The 19,589-nt window shown below is 48.3% G+C and overlaps 1 protein-coding gene across 1 annotated transcript in view; it reads left to right on the top strand.

Annotated features, from left to right (window-relative positions):
• The window catches only part of STMN3 (stathmin 3), a 40,065-nt gene extending 21,490 nt beyond the window's left edge, over positions 1–18,575 (top strand). Inside the window, exons 2-5 of the mRNA XM_048496045.1 lie at positions 9,669–9,764; positions 14,345–14,520; positions 15,696–15,887; positions 18,274–18,575. Of these exons, the coding sequence (XP_048352002.1) occupies positions 9,669–9,764; positions 14,345–14,520; positions 15,696–15,887; positions 18,274–18,333 (524 nt within the window). The 3' untranslated portion in view covers positions 18,334–18,575. The remainder of the gene's footprint in view (positions 1–9,668; positions 9,765–14,344; positions 14,521–15,695; positions 15,888–18,273) is intronic.
• Positions 18,576–19,589: the final 1,014 nt, after the last annotated feature.

A 19,589-nucleotide genomic window follows, 5' to 3' on the forward strand; every position in this document is an offset into this window, starting at 1 on the left:
GGTTGGCTCCCTCTTCTTCCGCCCCAGCCGCTCAAGCAGGGGCCAGCCTGCTCTAGCCTTCAGCAAGTCCCGCGCGCACTGCTCTGTGCCTCTCTAGCATCTCTGCCTCCTCTGCGCCCCCCACCCCGGCAGCAGCCATGTGGAGCACAGGCACCAGGCCCGCCAGCTGAGTCCTCCCTGATCACCGTGGTGCACACACGTCATGCTCAGTGGCCCAGGCCACCCTAGATGCGTGTGTGTTGGGTACTTTTTTCCGCCCCCCACATGACAAACTCTTTGTGTGCTTGCCCACAGAGAGGGCTCCGAGTGCCACCTCTGGCACCCGTTCCATAGGTTCGCCATCACTGTCCTATGACATTGTTCCCCAGCCCCTACAGAGGCCTTCGTTTGCTGCCAGCACTTCCAGGTGATTAAAGGCCCCTTGCCAAACGGTGATCTTGCAAGTGCAGAATTGCTTGCAGCAGAGGAAGTGAGTGGGGAACAAACCCACAGGGGCCGGGTGGCCTGAAGAAACAGCTATTCATTTATTTCACAGGATTTGCTGGTGGAAAGTGCTACACACAGTGAATGTGAGGTCTCGAGTGATTAAGTAGAGTTTGCTTCGGGCCCCAAAATAGATCAAATGCTACGTAAGGTAAAATGGCAGAGAGGTTTTGTTTAGAGTCAGCCGCCTCAGCATCTTGCTAGCTTCATTTATTGGTGGAAGAAACACAGGAGATTGAAGAGGAGTCCCATCTGTTCCCTGAAGGTTTGGCATGAAAAAGAAGAACCTCTGCGCTTATTCTTTGTTTTTAAGGCAAAAGGGCTTGCATCTTGCTCTGGTATGCCTTGGGGGTCTCCCATCCAAAGACTAGCCAGGGAGAGAGCCCTGCTGGGTCAGACCAGGGGTCCATCTAGTCTAGCATCCTGTCTCACACAGTGGCTGGCCAGTTTCTCTGGAGGTCCAGAAACAAGGCATGGAGGCTGAAGTCTTCATAAGAAGAGATTGCTGGATTAGATCAGTGGTCCATCTAACCCCAGCATCCTGCCTCACACAGCGTCCTACTAGTTATTCAGGAGGACATAAGAACATAAGAACAAGCCAGCTGGATCAGACCAGAGTCCATCTAATCCAGCACTCTGCTACTCGCAGTGGCCCACCAGGTTCCATTGAAAGCGCACATGCAGGATGTGAAAGCAATGGCCTTCTGCTGCTGCTGCTGCTCCCGAGCACCTGGTCTGCTAAGGCATTTGCAATCTCAGATCAAGGAGGATCAAGATTGGGAGCCATAGATCGACTTCTCCATAAATCTGTCCAAGCCCCTTTGAAAGCTATCCAGGTTAGTGGCCATCACCCCCTCCTTTGGCAGCATATTCCAAACACCAATCACCCGTTGTGTGAAGAAGTGTTTCCTTTGATTAGTCCTAATTCTTCCCCCCAGCATTTTCAGTTTATGCCCCCTGGTTCTAGTATTGTGAGAAAGAGAGAAAAATGTCTCTCTGTCAACATTTTCTACCCCATGCATAATTTTATAGACTTCAATCATATCCCCCCTCAGACGTCTCCTCTCCAAACTAAAGAGTCCCAAACGCTGCAGCCTCTCCTCATAAGGAAGGTGCTCCAGTCCTTCAATCATCCTCGTTGCCCTTCTCTGCACTTTTTCTATCTCTTTGATATCCTTTTTGAGATGTGGCGACCAGAACTGAACACAGTACTCCAAGTGCGGTCGCACCACTGCTTATATAAGGGCATGACAATCTTTGCAGTTTTATTATCAACTCCTTTCCTAATTAATCCCAGCATAGAGTTTGCCTTTTTCACAGCTGCCATGCATTGAGTTGACATTCCCATGGAACTATTAACTAAGACGCCCAAATCCCTTTCCTGGTCTGTGACTGACAGCATTGACCCTTGTAGTGTGTATGTGATCATTGGCTCAGAAGTCTTTATTGATGACAGCAAGTACCCGGCTTTCAGAAAGCCGGTTCTGCCAGACCATGAGAACACAGTTGCCTTTATTCTCCCAGAGTTTCTGCCACAAAGTTCCCCACCCTGTTTCCCATGGAATGTGAGACTATCACAATGGAAAGAGAGATGTTTGGGAGTCGAGCATCTCAAGGCCACCGCAGCGATAGTTCTCAGCCACCTGCCACCCCCTCCCATGGGGAAGGCACCAGGGCTGCTCCTAGTTAGCTACAGTTACAAGCATTGAAGGAAAAAAAGGGAAGAAGGTTTAGATGGCTGCCCCCTTCCCATGGCCAGGTGTGAGTCCTTGCACCCCATTTCGTTCTTTTGATGGTACGGGAAAATACATCCTGACACCCTTATGAGTAAAAGGGTGTGCCTAGACAGCGTGCTCTGCTTAGGGATCTCCAATATGGTGCCCAAGTATTTTTAGGGAGTGGGTAGGTCCAGGTGTGGCTTTTGTCCGGCACGGCCTCTGATTGGCCACTGGAGATTTGATTGGCTGTGCAGGTGTTTTTTTTTAATTGCTTTGACGGCAGCTGCCAGCACAGCACGGGGATCTTTACTGTGTTACTGACAGTCAGCTGTGGTAGCCATTTGGTGGCTGTGCCTGCCATGCTGTGGCCAGAGGTGCCTGTGTAACCTCTATCTGTGGGTTCTGTGGGACAGAACTTGGAATGAGTTTACAACAACAAATTTAAAAAACAACAAAATGGTTTACTTTCTTAACATTGGCTCAGAAGTCTTAACATCAACATCTAACATCACACTTCAAGGTCCTGTTCAGGTTGCATTTTCAAGTCCTTATATTTACAGTCTACTGATACTGCCAAGTCCAATTCTTCTCTGCAAGTGGGTTGGCTCCTGAAGACTCCAAGGGCTTGATGAACAGGATTCAACATGATGAAGGTCTCCAGGAGAACTCTCACCCATTACAACCACAAAAAGAACCCTGAAACAATAAACTCCAACATTTACAACACAGCAAAAATAAACCACTACCTTCCCACTAGTTCCCAACAACATTGCAGTTACCTTAACAAGGTGTTCAGGGCTTATACAAACCAAGGTCCGAGTCTGGTAGCCTTGTCTCCTCCAAACTACATGAGCTCTGCAGCCTCCTGCTGCTTTGAGTCTCCACCCCTTTCTGGGTCAACCCATTCTGAGCATGGGGGTTACACCTGCAGGCTCGGAAAGGTTGGGGACCCTTGTCATTCACAAATGCATGATGCCATTTCCTGCGCCAACGTGACATCCCTCCAAGAAATGCATTAGGCATCACTTCGGTTTCCCCTGGTGCTGAACGGACAGCTCCCCAGCCCATGAGTTTTAATACCTCCGGCTTGTTCAAGAGCCTGGCCTATGACCGAATGGAAAGGGCTGCAAAGATACTTTTCTATTTTTGAAGGGGGTAGACAAGGAGTGGAGCAGGAGCAGGAAGCGAAGGACTCTGGGGAACCCTTTGCTTAAGCAAGCCAGGCTCCTGTCCTTGATGCTTTGCCGCACAATAGCGGCTCTGTCTGAAAGGTTCAGCCGGAGCGTTATTTAATCGCCAGGGGATGAAACCAGGGCAAAGAGCTCCTCCGAATTTCCTCCCCTGTGGCTTCTTCCACCCCCCTCCCTCCAAGGGAGATCTTTTTGCTCTCCTCCCCACAATGTGTGTTGTCTGGAAGCGGCTAATTGCAACTGATGGCTGGCGCCACCGAGATGGAGCAACGGAGTCTCCCGTGCCAGGAGAGGTACGTTCCTTGCTCGCTGCATCTCATTAGCCCGCCTGGCAGCAGCTGGACCGCTTCCCCTCTTCTGCTCACTATTCCTTTAATTGACAAGGGGAGAAGGAGGGGAGAGAGCAAGAGATGGCAGAGAAACCAGCAGGAAAGGGGGGCTGGGGGAGAGAGAGAGATGTTCGAGCATTGGCATCATACGCTCATAACCCTAGCTGAGATGATGAAATCACTGGTGGGGTTTTTAAGAACAAGACTAGCCCAAGACTGGACCACAAGAAAGGATGCACAGTCCATTGTTTCTCTGTGCCTATGATACTTCTGATGGCAGGCAAGGGCTTCCAGGCAAATGCCTTACTTGCTTATTGAGGAGGAGGAGGAGGAGGAAGAGGAAGAGGAAGAAGAAGAAGAAGAAGAAGAAGAAGAAGAAGAGAGGAGGAGGAGGAGTTTGGATTTATATCCCCCCTTTCTCTCCTGCAGGAGACTCAAAGGGGCTTACAATCTCCTTGCCCTTCCCCCCCTCACAACAAACACCCTGTGAGGTGGGTGGGGCTGAGAGAGCTCCGGGAAGCTGTGACTAGCCCAAGGTCACCCAGCTGGCGTGTGTGGGAGTGCACAGGCTAATCTGAATTCCCCTGATAAGCCTCCACAACTCAAGCGGCAGAGCTGGGAATCAAACCCGATTCCTCCAGATTAGATACATGAGCTCTTAACCTCCTACGCCACTGCTGCTCCTGGTTGAGAGCGACAGATTCATTTCCCGCTCCCTTCACGTGAAGCCTGCTGGGTGACTTTGAGCCAGTCACAGTTCTCTCTGAACTCTCTCAGCCCCACCTACCTCACAAGGCATCTGCTGTGGGGAGAGGAAGGGAAGGAGTTTGTCAGCTGCTTTGAGCCTTCTGAAAATAGAGAAAAGTAGGGTCTAGAAAACAACTGCTGCTCCCCCTCCTCCTCCTGTTCCTTTAATGCAGAGGAAAGTGGGGGTATAAAAACCAGCTCTTCTTTTAAAAAAAAATTCTGTGTCACCTTGCCACTTTTGAAGGTCAACGCCAGCACGTTGAATTGGGCCTGGAAGCCACTGCAGACAGAGCAAGATATAGTCTCTACAACAGTGATGGCGAACCTTTTTGAGACCGAGTGCCCAAATTGCAACCCAAACCCCATTTATGTATCGCAAAGTGCCAACACAGCAATTTAACCTGAGGTTTTAGTTTAGAAAAAACCGATTGGCTCCCTCTTCCTCTGCCCCAGCCGCTCAAGCAGGGGCCAGCCTGCTCTAGCCTCCAGCAAGTCCCATGCGCACTGCTCTGTGCCTCTCTAGCATCTCTGCCTCCTCTGTGCCCCCCCCCCCTCAGGCAGCAGCCACCCGGAGCACAGGCACCAGGCCCGCCAGCTGAGTCCTTCCCTGCTCACCGTGGTGCGTGCATGTTGTGCTCATTGGCCCAGGTCAGTCTAGATGTGTGTGTGTGTGGGGGGGGGTGATTTTCCGCCCCCCACATGACGAACTCTGTGTGTGCGTGCCCACAGAGAGGGCTCCGAGTGCCACCTCTGGCACCTGTGCCATAGGTTCGCCATCACTGCCCTACAACCTACTCAAATAAGCATATTGGCTGCAGCATGTTGCACCAATTGTAGCTTCCATGCAGTTTTCAAGAGCAGCCCCATATGGAGTGCATTGCAGTAATCTTACCCAGATGTTGCCAGAGCGTGTATTACAGTGGCAAGATCTCCCCTACAGGAAGGGCTGCAGCTCACTGGTTGAGCTGATGAAAGGCACCCCGGGCCACTACTGCCACCTTTTTATGCAGCAGGATGCCTGGGTATTTGTGCCACCAACTGTGACCTTTATAAAGATAAACTCTTTACAGAAATAAACTATCTGATCCGTGCTGGCAGGATCGCTAGTGGTTTTCCCAGAGGCAAATGCACATGTAAAACCTGCGTTGGAAGGGACGTTGATTTGATTCTCAGCCTGCCAGCAGTGTAGTTGAGAAAACCTCAGCTCTTCGATGAACTCGCCTGGCGTGTTTTGGCAACTCACTTGCCTCTCAACTCCCTAACAATAGCGGCCCATTTTGCAAGGCTGTTGTAAAGGTTACAAGGTAATGCCTTTAAACCAGACGTGGAATCCAGCAGGTTCTCACAGGTTCCTGAGAGTAGGTTACTAATTATTTGTGTGTGCCGAGAGGGTGAAATTGGTGATTTTGCCACATGATTTTTGCCTTAGTTACGCCCCTCCTCCGCTCCTCAGCAGTAGCGCGCAGAACTTGAAGCAGTCTAGCAGGAGGTGCACCGGCGTGTGTGGCAGCCTGCGCCTGCGTGCATTTGTTTCCCACCCAAGGACCGGCGCAGTGGCTGCGTCCTTGCCACAGCCCTGCCCAGCAATGCCCCGCCCCGGAATGCCCGGCCACGCCCCCGTCATGCCCCGCCCAGCCCCATTGGCGCTACGCCACAGTTTGAATCCCACCACCATGGGAACCTGTTACTAAAATTTTTGGATCCCACCACTGCCTTTAACATTGTTATATTATAACCTAAGTCTTCTGAATTTACTCCTGCAGTAACTGCAGTTGTCTGTGACGCAAAAAGTATGAGACTAAAATTAATTCCTTAGTGTCAGGTATGGAAAAAAGAGGAAGGGGAGGGGAGAACACAGCAGAACCAATTTTCCTTTCTGCCCATGGCACGTCGAGTCGCAAATGCCTTGTAAAATGAACAAGAGATTCCAAGGGAAATGTGGATGTTGTATACTTGCCAAAAGTCAAATATGTAAATATGCGTAGTGTGGAGTGTTTTTGTGTAGTTGGGAATCTGTTTTGTCCGCCTCCCAGTTGGGAGGGGGATCACGAAGTGTATTTTCATGTGTCCCGGTGGAGTTCATTTGTGGTTGCCTGTGTCCTGGTGGTTGTTTTGGGGTGGGGTCCACAGCCTCTTGTGTCTTTGGTCCCTCCTGGATTCTGGCCCCTCCAAATTCATTTATAGCCCATCTTTCTTACAAAAATTATGATAGAATCAATTCCATCAAACAGCAAACATCTCTGATGAACTAAACAATGTAGCAGGACTAGGACTGAAGAATTAGCAATATGAACAGACAAACAGTCTAAGGCAGCAAAGCATTCAATGTAGACAAAGAATGGTCTCGAGTTTTTTTCATTTGGAATTCACTCAGCGATTCGTCTTTTCTGCCCATGTTTCTATTTATTGTTTCTATGTTTTGCATGTAATTTGGCTCAGGGTTTTGATAGTTTTAATGATATTTTAGTTGGTTTTAATGGTTTTAAGATGTGATTTTTGGGGGGTACTCTCAGATAAAAATGCTAGTATGGCCACTTGAGATGTAGCAGCTGAGAAAATTATATGCTTCCGCAATGGAATATAGTCCCAAATGAACATGAGAATTATCATTCATTTTGACACACAGCCTTTGTCAAAACCATTATTTTGCGCATTACTGAACATAGCATTTTGATGCAAGAGCATTTATAATTCATTGAACAACTATCATCAAACTTTCAAATGGATAGAGGGAAAAGGGAGAGATAGGCACAAGCACCCAGGTGGGGCATTCTACAACAAAGAAGGTCTGGCATGTTAAGTTCTGTGGAGGAGGAATATACAATCTACTAACATCTTTTTGTGAAACAAAAGATATCTGTTTTAATTTGTCAGCCACCTTGCGAGGGCAGAAAAGGGGGGGGCATACATTTTATTAAATAAACAAGTAAATAATAAACTTTGACATATCGCACTGAAGAGAGGGTTCTAAAGGTAGAGGACACTGAATTGCAGTAAAAAGGGGAGTTAATGGATACAATATAAAAAAATAACAATGGCAATATGTTATAATATTCTTTCTTACAAGGCTCAGGCTCTCAGCAGTGGCGTTGTGGCTAAGAGCAGGTGCACTCTGATCTGGAGGAACCGGGTTTGATTCCCCGCTCTGCCGCCTGAGCTGTGGAGGCTTCTCTGGGGAATTCAGATTAGCCTGTGCACTCCCACACACGCCAGCTGGGTGACCTTGGGCTAGTCACAGCTTCTCGGAGCTCTCTCAGCCCCACCCACCTCACAGGGTGTTTGTTGTGAGGGGGGAAGGGCAAGGAGATTGTCAGCCCCTTTGAGTCTCCTGCAGGAGAGAAAGGGGGGGGGATATAAATCCAAACTCTTCTTCTTCCTCTTCTTCTCTGTTCACCACTCATTCTATTCATGTCTGGTCTCAAAACCTCTGTTGTTTCTTTCCTTTTTATTTTTTGCCTCATTCTTGTTTTGTGGATGAAAGATTGACAATAATCCCTAACAGAAGATAAACTCAAAAGACATCCCACTCCAAAAAAAGATGTCCCACTTTGCAGGTTGCATAGCAGCCAATAGCATCTTAGAAAACAACCAGATTTGAGACAACTGTGCTGCCCAGGAGGGCTGCAGTTCATAGATCTTGTGCAAATGTTTTCTGTGCCTTTAAGAAGAGGGGCTTAGTTAGTTGTCTGTTGCAACCATCTGCCATGTGACACTGTTTCCTCCTTGTCATTGGGCAGTTCTCTTCCCCACCCCCCACCCCATCCCCATTACTGCTTGCCCCTGTGGCTTTTTTCCTTGCAGGTTCTCAAGAGGTTTTTTGCATGCTTGCAACACTGAAAAAGGCAGTCTTTTAATCAGAGTTTGCTCAGAAGTTCCAACTTTTTGTTTGTCACCTGGGAAAGTGGGGGAACAAGTTGCCTCAGCGGCTGCTGGAAAGAACCCCACCCCAGTGTCAGGAATGGAAAGGAAAGTTTATTATAAGGAAGCGACTATAAACTTGTGTGTGTGTTTGAAGTGCCATTGCTACATATGGCAGCCCTGTAGAGCAGGGGTGGGCAATTATTTTTTCACAGGGCCGCATAAGAAACAGAAAATATTGTGGAGGGCCGGGCCAAAAGGCTGAACTCAATTCTGCATAATATTTATTGTATTTCTTTATATAAAAAAGCAGTAAATAACATTGTTTTGACAAGCGGGCAAGACTAGTATATGTTAAAGTTATGCAATGAAAAAGTGAGGTTGCCTTCCAAAAAATGTAATTCATTCACACAAATTTCTCAAAACAATGGTAGACAAAATGTTAACATTTTTTACTATTTCTGACTCATACGGGCCAGTCAGGGTCATCCGGCAGGCCGGATGTGGCCCGCTGGCCATATAATGCCCAGGTCTGCTGTAGAGCATGGTTATCCAACTTTGGCCCTCGGAATGTTCATGGCAGGGCAGGGGCTGCTGGGAATCATAGTCCGTGAACATCTGGGGTGCCAGAGTTGGACACCTGCTATCAGAGCTTTCAAGGCAAGAGATTAATGGAGGTGGTTTGCCATTCCCTGCCTCTGCGTAGTGACCCTGGGCTTCCTTGGTGGTCTCCCACCCAAGCACTAACCAGGACAGGCCCTGCTTAGCTTGCAAGACCGGGCAAGATCCGGCTAGCCCGGGCCGTCCTAGTCAGGGCACTGTAGACCAGGGGTCTGCAACCTGCGCCTCTACAGATGTTCATGGACTACAAATCCCATCAGTCCCTGCCAGGACAGCCAATTGGCCATGATGGCAGGGGCTGATGGAAATTGTAGTCCATGAACATCTGGAGAGCCACAGGTTGCAGACCCCTGCTATAGACTTATCAAGGATAAAAATATACATCAACAACATCTGAGAAAGTAATTACAATTCACATATATTAATGGGAAAAGAACCGTATATTTTAGTTAGTACTTAGGAGAGAACACTGTTCTGGGAAGCATAAAGGCACACGGCTATTTGGTCATTTTGCCCGGCATTCAGGGGGCACGCTGCGTGTTAAAACTGTCTGCACAACTTTTGTGTTACTCCGAACTGCCATTACTCTTACGGGATGCTGGAGGAAACTTTAGAGAGAGCTAGGCACAGAAGGGACATCGAGTCTCTCGTCCACCTCATCCCGGAAATGTCGCATATCTGCCATGAGACCCCTGCTAATTTTTATCCTTTTTTTTCCCCAGCCTACAAAGAGAAAATGAAGGAGCTCTCCCTCCTCTCGTTGATTTGTTCCTGTTTCCACACTCAGCCGCACCCAAACACTATCTACCAATATGGAGGTAAGTGGCAGACATTCCCGTCACCTGTAGAAGAATCTCAAGGCCACAACCTTTGCCTGGAAACATCATTTCAGACTGGTGACATCTTCCTTTGATCTTTGCAATATCTTGGCTGCAATCTTGGATACAGTCATGTATGTAAGGGACATGAGGTCTCAATGAAATCTTGGCGCCCCAGCAAGGGGCCTTCAAGGCAAGAGAGTTGCAGAGGTGGTTTGCCGTTGCCTTCCTCTGCAAAGCCTTCCTTGTTGGCCCCTCATCCATGCACTGACCCTGCTTAGCTTCTGAGATTGTTGAGGGTGGGCTAGACCATGCCACCTTCCTTCCCCAGTAACAGGGAAATGTACTTAAGTGCTATCAAATTGCAACCAATTTATGGCCACCCGGGCAAGGGGCTTTCAAGGCGAGTGTGACGCAGAGGTGGTTGGCCATTGCTTTCCTCTGCAGAGCCTCCCTTGGTGGTCTCCCTTCCAAGTACCGACCCTGCTCAGCTTCTGAATTCTGATGAGATCAGTTATACCAACGCACTTTCCTTTCCTAGTTATAGGCAAATGTACATAAGTACCATTAAGTCACAACTGACTTCGAGTGACTTCAGCAATGGGCTTTCAAGACAAGTGAGAAGAGGAGGTGGTTGGCCATTGCCTTCCTCTGTAGTGACTTCCTTGGCAATCCCTCATACAAGTACTGACCCTGTTTAGCTTCTGAGAACTGACAAGATCAGCCTACACCAGGCCACCTTCCCTCCCCAGTAACAGGGAAATGAACACAAGTCTCATCTGACTGACAGTGATTGCAGAAAGAGGCCTTCAAGACAAGTGGAAAACAGAGGTGTTTGTTATTGCCTTCCTCCGCGGAGTCTTCCTTGGTGGTCTTTCATCCAAGTACTTTCCCTTCTTAGCTTCCGAGATCCGATGACATCAAACTGTGCCATGCTACCTTCCCTCCTGCACACATTTAGGGCTGAATAATAAATCATGACAGAAGTGTGAAGTGATGACTTACCTGGTACCCCCCCCCCCCCAAAAAAAAACACAGAAAAAAACTATCAGACCATCTTCTCTGCAGGATATGAGAAACTGAAACCTGTACAGTTAGCCTCTTGTCTTTGATATTTTTTTCGTTAGCTGCCTCAAGTTTTCTGGTCTGAAGTCTATTTGGTTTTAGGACATCAATCTAGTAAAGAAACCAACCAACCAGTTTCCATGTTCAATAGCAAGTCATCAAGGACTGATTAGTTACAATAGTCCAATCTGGACCGTTGCATGGATCACAGTGGCTAGGTCTGCTTGGGAGAGGAAGGAAGCCAGCCCCCTCCGTTCGCAGCCTGGGGGTCCACCTGGATTTGTCTCTCTCAATGGAGACCCAGGTGGCCCATACAACCCGGGCTGCTTTTTTCCACCTTTGCCAAGCCCGGCGGCTACCTCCCTTCCTCTCCCAAGCAGACCTAGCCACTGTGATCCATGCAACGGTCACCTCCAGATTGGACTATTGTAACTCGCTCTACGCGGGCCTTCCCTTGCGCTTGATCCAGAGATTAAAACTGGTCCAGCATGCAGCCAGCGCCTGCTGACCGAGGTAGCGCCACCTACCCGAACACATCCAGCCAGTGATATTAGCTCTTTCAGCTGCACCTGTAGCTTCCAGTAGAAGTTCGGATCATTTTCCAAGGTGTTGGTGTTGACCTTTAAAGACCTTACAGCGGCCTGGGACCATCAGTTATCTTCAAGACCGCAGATCACCCCCATATGTCCCCTGCACGCGGCCCCTCCCGGGTCAGCTGAGAGCCAACTTATTGGTGGTCCCTGGCCCCTCAATGATGTAAGGCTAGCCTCCACACGGGCCAGGGCCTTTCTGACTCTGGCCTTTGTAGCCTGAAATGAGCAGCTCTCTTCCTCCAAACTGTCCAGACCCCTGCGGGGATCTTGGCCCGAGGATTCCACTTGGCGAGGGCCTGCTTGGGCAGACTTCAGGCTGTTCGCCCGAGACTTTTTTGGAGGAACTGGCCGCTGATGTGGTGCCCCCTTCCCTGTTTGGCCCTCGCCCGACCCGGACAATTGGGTCATTGTCATCTAGCGAGGCCACCATGCCTCCCCTGGGGTGGGGGGGGAGGGAATTTTAAAATTAAGATTGTTGTTAACTGTTGCTGCTTTTAATGTTTTTATTTACTTTATATTGTTGCTTTTACCTGTTGTACACCGCCCAGAGCCCTTCGGGGATGGGGCGGTATAAAAGTTTCAAAAGCAAGCAAACAAACAAACAAACAAACAAACAAACAAATAAATTAGTCCAGTGCTTAGCATAAAGGTGGGGTGGACCAGACAGCTGGAACTTTGTCAAGGTCTACGCCATTTGACTACAGGTAGACCATCATGCCATTCTGAAACTGGAAGGTGTTTTGAGTGTCAGGCACACTAAACAAGCGTAGTTCATGCCAGCCAGCCAGTTATATAGGGTCTGTGCCAGTCCCCCAAGTGTTGCTACTGCAGGCTGGAAACCAAGGTCTGCAAATCGGTGTGGGTGGCTCTCAGGGCAATCCAGAACAGAGCTACTCCAGTCTAAGCCCAACGGATTGCACTGTGTGGCTGTAATGATCATTCTAAGCTATTCTGGATTGCACTGCAGTGTTATAATTATAAAATGGAATGGTCCCCCTAGTCCCGTGGTGGTGAACCTTTGGCACTCCAGATGTTATGGACTACAATTCCCATCAGCCCCTGCCAGCACGCTCAATTGGCCATGCTGGCAGGGGCTGATGGGAATTGTAGTCCATAACATCTGAGTGCCAAAACCGCCCTCCCCTACCAGAATCCATAGGTGTCAAACTCGCTGGCCCTCCAGATGTTGTAGTTTACAGTTCCCATCATCCCCTGCCAACATGATGCTGGCAGGGGATGATGGGAACTGAAGTCCATAACATCTGGAGGGCCACGAGTTTGACACCTGTGCCCTAGTCCTAGGCCCCTTCTGCACATGCAGAATAATGCACTTTCAAGGCACTTCGAAGCTGGATTTTACTGTGCGGAACAGCAAAATCCATTTGCAAACAATCGTGAAAGTGGATTGAATGTGCATTGTTCTGCATGTGCGGAAGGGACCGTACAGAGAGGCTGCAGCTCAGTGGAACATCTGATTCTCATGCAGAAGGTCCCTGGTTCAATCATTGGCGTCTCCAGTTGGCAGCAGATGATGTAAAAGACTTGACCTGAGACCCTGGAGACCTGCTGCCAGTCTGAGCAGACCATATCCTCTTTTGTCTGATTCTATCGACCTCCCTGCAGTAACCAGACTCTTGGTGCAGAAACTGGTTTATTGAACAGGATCACAGGATACAACCACCAGCAATTATTTGCTGGAACTAAGTGTCAATATAGCATTTCTGGGTTAATAACCTTTTCCCCTTAGCCCCCTCCCTTGGGATCGCAGCAGGGTGAAGAAACTAGCAAGATTCTCGAGCTAAGCAAAGTCTTCGAGGCCACACCAGAGATAAGGCAGATGCAGCCTGCCTAGCGAGTGAGAGTTATTTCATTCCTACAGTAAAAACAAAAGCAAGCCAGGGGTTCCCCACGCCACCGTCTCCTGGCCCACTCCAAAGTTTCACGGCAAGACCCAGGGAAGAGCAGAAATGCCAACAGATTTTCACAGGTCTTTGACAGTCTGATTCAGTGCAAGACAGATGTATGTGTTCATATGGCTTTTTACTCAGTACATTATCGCCAGCTTCCACTTTAGCATACAGGAAGCTACAATGGAAATACTAGCTGATGGCAGTTCATATCTGATGAAGGGACTGGCTGTTCTGGGTTCTTTGGGGTGACACTCCTCTGAAGATGACAACCATACATACAGGTGAAGTGCTAGGAGCAAAAACTACCAGACCACGGCCACACAGCCTGGAAAACTGACAACAGCTGGTTAGCTTTAAAAGGGGCTTGGACAGATTTATAGAGGAGAAGTCGATCTGTGGCTACCAATCTTGATCCTCCTTGATCTGAGATTGCAAATGCCTTAACAGTCCAGGTGCTCAGGAGCAAGAGCCGCAGAAGGCCATTGCTTTCACATCCTGCATGTGAGCTCCCAAAGGCACCTGGTGGGCCACTGCGAGTAGCAGAGAGCTGGACTAGATGGACTCTGGTCTGATCCAGCTGGCTTGTTCTTATGTTCGTATGTTCTTAATTCTGGCCATGAAAACTTCAATAATACATTGAAATTTCACCCTGAAAAGCCTATGCCTCAGGAGTCTGCAACCTGCGGCTCTCCAGATGTTCATGGACTACAAATCCCATCTGCCCCTGCCAGCATGGCCAATTGGCCATGCTGGCAGGGGCAGATTGGATTTGTAGTCCATGAACATCTGGAGAGCCGCAGGTTGCAGACCCCTGGTCTAGACTGAACTCTTGCTTTGCTAATGGAGTCACCTGTTCTTACCCTCATCTAAGAACAACAGAACTTTACTGAACTTCTTCCATGTAGAAGGAAGATTTTGGAGACCCGCAGAATGATTATACAAATCAGACACAGCACAATACAGCTCACAGGCGGCCCGCACCGTGTAACTTTCGGGTGTTCATTTTGCACAGATATGGAGGTCAAGCAGCTGGACAAGAGGGCTTCAGGCCAGAGCTTTGAAGTGATTCTGAAGTCCCCTTCCGACCTTTCTCCAGAGAGCCCGGTCCTTTCCTCTCCCCCCAAGAAGAGGGACGTGTCCCTGGAAGACCTGCAAAAGCGGCTGGAGGCTGCAGAGGAGAGGAGGAAGGTAAGGGGGGGGGGCATCAAATAATTGGCAGCCAGACAAAGCAGCCTTTTTTTAACTGACCCCCAAATAGGATTGCAAACCAGAGTGGCGTAGTGGTTAACAGCAGGTGCACTCTAAGCTGGAGAACTGGGTTTGATTCCCCACTCTGCCACCTGAGTTGTGGAGGCTTCTCTGGTGAACCAGATTTAGCTTGTGCACTCCCACACACACCAGCTGGGTGACCTTGGGCTAGTCACAGTTCTTCAGAGCTCTCTCAGCCCCACCCACCTCACAGGGTGTTTGTTGTGAGGGGGGAAGGGCAAAAAGATTGTAAGCCCCTTTGAGTCTCCTTACAGGAGAGAAAGGGGGAGTAATAAATCAAAACTCTTCTTCTTCTATACATCTTGAGGCCAGCATACTTGAAGGACCATCATCGTCCATATGAACCTACCTGTTCACTCCTGTCGTCTTCAGAGTCTCCACATATGAGGCTAGGCAGGTGGCAACCTGAGAAAGGGCCTTCTCAGTCAAGCCCCCAAAACTTCTAAACTTCCTCCCTAGGGAGATTCATCTGTCTCTATCAGTGTCTTCTACCAGCGGGTGGAGACTTCTTTGTGTCATTTGGCCTACCCCCAGTAACTGTCGTAGCCCTTCTCCCTGGTTGTGGTGTTCTACGTTAATGAGGTTTTTTTTTTTTTACTGAGCTCTTTTATCATTTTAAATACTGTTTTGAGTGTTCAGACGTTTTAATATTTTCACGTTCACTGCCTTGGGGACCCAACCGGATGGGAAGGCGACATTAAAATGTTTTAAATAAATAAAAGCTCTGGCTTGGAAAATTCCTGGAGGTTTGGGGCGGTGCCTGGAGAGGGCAAAATCTGGGGAGGGGGAGAGAGCTCAGTCAGGATGTGATTCCATATAGACCTTGAGGGACCAACTGACCTGGTACAAGATGGTTTCATGTGTTCATGCGCTCAGTGTTGCTAATAATCAAAATAATGCCTATAAAGAACAATTTATCAATAATGTAAAGGGCTTAAAGAGCCAGTAGGTGCTATACCGTGTTTCACAAGGGGACAGGAAATAGGGAGAGTATGAGGGCCAGGAAGAGGCAAGAGGACGTCAGGCTGGTGTTCATGGCCAGATCTGCTGGCCGCAGCTCTCCCCCCTGACCTGGTTTCTTGGCCTCCTTGCAGACCCAGGAGGCTCAAGTCCTGAAGCAGCTGGCTGAGAAGCGAGAGCACGAGAGGGAAGTACTTCACAAGGCCTTGGAGGAGAACAACAACTTCAGCCGGCTGGCTGAGGAGAAGCTGAACTACAAGATGGAGCTGAGCAAGGAGATCCGCGAGGCTCATCTAGCTGCCTTGAGGGAGCGGCTCCGTGAGAAGGCAAGTCCCAGAGAAAGCTCCGTGCTGAACGGCGACTCTGCCCGTGCGAAGCGGCCTCCTGGCAAATCTCGTTCCAAGCACGGCCTCTGATTTCAATGAAAGGCGGTGGGGGTCTTGGTGACCCCGTCCCAGAGCCCTCGTCTTCTTTTGTGCCAGTGGGTTGGGGCTCCAGGGAACAGAGCTCTGTAATGTGCACCCTGTGGAGATGGGCCTCCCTCCTGCACCCTGTATGCCCCCAGAAGCATCTGGGTGGCTGTTATTGGGAAAGGTAGACCTTTGGACAACTGTTATTAGCAGTAATAGGTTGGCTTATTACTTTGGCAAGAGACCAAACCATTTCATATAAGAAACCCCCCAAATATAGAAATGTTATCAGGTAACTTAGGTCATGCTGACTAACTTATGTTCTAATAGTCAAGAGTGGGCCCATCTGCGGATACTTAAGTCTGTGGATCAGGGCCACACTGACAGAAAACCTATGGTCTCCCATCCAAGTACTAACCACGGTTGATCTTCCTTAGTTTCTGAGATGGGGCTAGCTTGTGCCATCCAGGTCAGGTGTTTGTGTTTGTGTGTCTGTCTGTCTGTGCATACACAGAGCCGGCCTGACCTAAGTGCCTTTCGGCAGGGCGCTTCTGATGTTCTCTGGCGCTTCTGATGTTCATGGACTACATGAACTGGCATGCCAGCAAGGGCTGATGGGAATTGTAGTCCATGAACATCTGAAGTGCCAGAGTTGGACACCCCTGTCTTAGTGGCAGAGCACCTGCTTTTCATTCTGAAGGTCCCCAAGTAAACCTTGACATCTCCACTTCAATGGTTTCAGGTAACAGGTCTAGGAATAGACCTTCTGGTATAAGACCCTGGAGGATGATTATTAGTCAGAATAGATAATGCTGGACCAGCAGTCTCAGTGGAATGGATTTTCCTTTGTTCAACTCAAATTTTGTGCTGTAGGTACTGAACAGCTTTCAAAATGATAAGCTTACATTTAACAGTTAAAAGATTAGTGATCCTTTCCCAGCAAGCAAGTACAGTGGAACCTCGGTTTTCGTTGGCGATCCGTCCGAAAAGGATCGATGAAAACCGAAACCAATGAAAACCGAGGCAAACTTTTCCATAGGAATCCATGTAAATCCAATTAATCCGTTCTAGGCACTCCAAAAAATGCACCAAAAACACATTTTTGGTGAATAAACATAGTGTTTAATGCTAAAAACAGTAACGAACAATAACACTAGGACCAGCTTCAGAGCCAGTGGACCAATGTCGCACCAGGAAGCTGTCCAAAGAGGTCTGTTTCTGATGCCTCTTTAAGATTTGTCTGAAATGGGGCAAGACATTGTCATTAAACAAGTTGCAGACACAGCCTGCAACAGCTTTGTCCGGTGATTTTTCCCCACAAACCCCTGCACCTTACTGCAAATCGATGAAAACCGAAGGCAAATCGGTGAAAACCGAGACAATTTTTTCACTGAAAAAATCAATGAAAACCGAAGGCAATGAAAATCGAGGTTCCACTGTAGAAGTCCCGCAGAACTTGTATTCAAAAGGCTACCCTGCGGACTGCATGGTCTGTTTCTTCTTTTCTCTGTTCTTCGTAATGGTTTGGTTCTCATAACAGAAAATTTCTCCAGTATTTAATGATAGAAAATTTGAGATGCTGAAGTATTTATTTATTTATTGTTTAGATTTTTATACCGCCCTATCCCCAAGGGGCTCCGGGCAGTGTACAACATGAATCAACACAATACTAGATTGGGGAGCAAACCATACAAATGCACAACAAATTACACAGGCTCCATCCATTTAAATATTCATTAAAACTTGCTAAAATTCCATTAAAGCAGCAGTTAATACGATAAAAGACACCCGGTAGACCCATTTTTAAAAACCCTCCCCCAAAAAAGGGGGGAACGGCCAGTGGTGGGATCCAAAAATTTTAATAACAGGTTCCGATGGTGGTGGGATTCCAACAGTGGTGCTGCCGCACACACGCACACAAAAATTTTAATAGCAGGTTCCGATGGTGGTGGGATTCCAACAGTGGTGCCGCCGCACACACGCGCCTCCAGTCCCTATTGGGCAAGGAGGTTGCTTTAGTAACCCCTTCTCGGCTCTCAGAAAAAATTAGTAACCACTTCTAGAGAAGTGGTGAGAACTGGTTGGATCCCACCTCTGGGAACGGCTGGACCCCTCCATAGGAGGGTTACCCAGATGTAGAAGGGCAAAAAAAGTAGCAGAGGATGCTGAGATAAGAGTGACTGATAGAGTGAATAAGTGACACACACACACACACACACAGACACACCATTTGCAAGCTGCCAAGTTTCCTGCCCCTGCTGTAAACGATGTTCACTGTCCAACTATTTTCTGTGTGTTTCAGGAACTGCACGCAGCTGAGGTGCGCAGGAACAAGGAGCAGAGGGAAGAGATTTCGGGATAAGGGCTTTTCCATACAACTCGCACCTGCTTCCTAATAACAAACCAATCCTAACATCTTTGTTTTGTCTAGACAAGGCAACGTCCAATTTCTCCATCTCCATCTCCCTCCCTTCCCCGTCCTTCCGGTGTACCGACCTCCATCTTCCTCTCTTCTCTGTATTCTTAACTTTGTGGGGGTTCATAGAAACCTCTAAGCAGATTAGCAACTAGTCCACACACATGAAATATAGAACCCATAAACCAGCTACTCTTTTGGGCTTTACTTCTTTGAAAAACCGACAGAAATACACAAGAATTAAGGTGACGCGTTTGCCATATTCAGCAATGTTGTGGAGATGAGGGCTACTCTTCATAGAAGTGTTACCTGCTCTTGGCGTTCACTCTAAGGCAGCTGGAAACATGGGACTGGGCAAAGAGGATTCTTTCCCTGATAAGAAGGATGAGAAGACACATTTTGTTTTAGGGCTTGCTGCCTTGCAGAACCCTGAATTGGGTGGGAAAGTGGCACAGAAATGTTTTAAATAAATAAAGCTGAATCTGCACATTACTTTTTAAACATGCACTTAAAAAAGTTTTAAGGGCACGCTTTAAAAAGTAAATGGGGGACCGGGACAAATTTGTAGACAAGCACATCGGGCACTAAGGGAGTTAAAATGGGCTGTTGCTTCCCATCGTGTGTACTTTCAGTGGCAAATTTGGGTGGGCCACTTTTCAGTGTGTTAAGAAAAGCCTGTTGTTTTTTTCCTTGTGCCTAGAGCAGGGACCAGGTGGTTGAAGAATTTGGGGCAGGTAATAGCCTTTTGTTACTTTTGCACAGGTGTCAAACTCACGGCCCTCCAGATGTTATGGACTACAGTTCCCATCATCCCCTGATGGGAACTGTAGTCCATAACATCTGGAGGGCCGCAGGTTTGACACCTATGCGTCTATTGGGTGATCTTGCAGCCATCTGGGAATTTACCCTGTTGACCTAGTCTAGAGTTTGGAGAATACTTCTCAGAGGACCGCCACAAGAATAGATTAGCCACAGAATGATCATGATTGTGGATTTAACGGCACTTTTCGAAAGATTTCTCTCCAGGGGTATGAAGACTGGCTAAGTAGGGTAGAAGAGGTTCTCCTGTGACATTGGACAATCCAAGGCAGGCTGCCAGGGCAATGAACTGTTTCCCTGGCTCATCCATCTGGCCCAATTCAGCCAGCGCTGCAGCTGGGTCATTCACTTGACACCATGGGAAAGGTGCACGACGACAGCAA

This window comes from Sphaerodactylus townsendi, linkage group LG05 (assembly GCF_021028975.2).
Source record: "Sphaerodactylus townsendi isolate TG3544 linkage group LG05, MPM_Stown_v2.3, whole genome shotgun sequence".
Classification (NCBI taxonomy): Eukaryota; Metazoa; Chordata; class Lepidosauria; order Squamata; family Sphaerodactylidae; genus Sphaerodactylus; species Sphaerodactylus townsendi.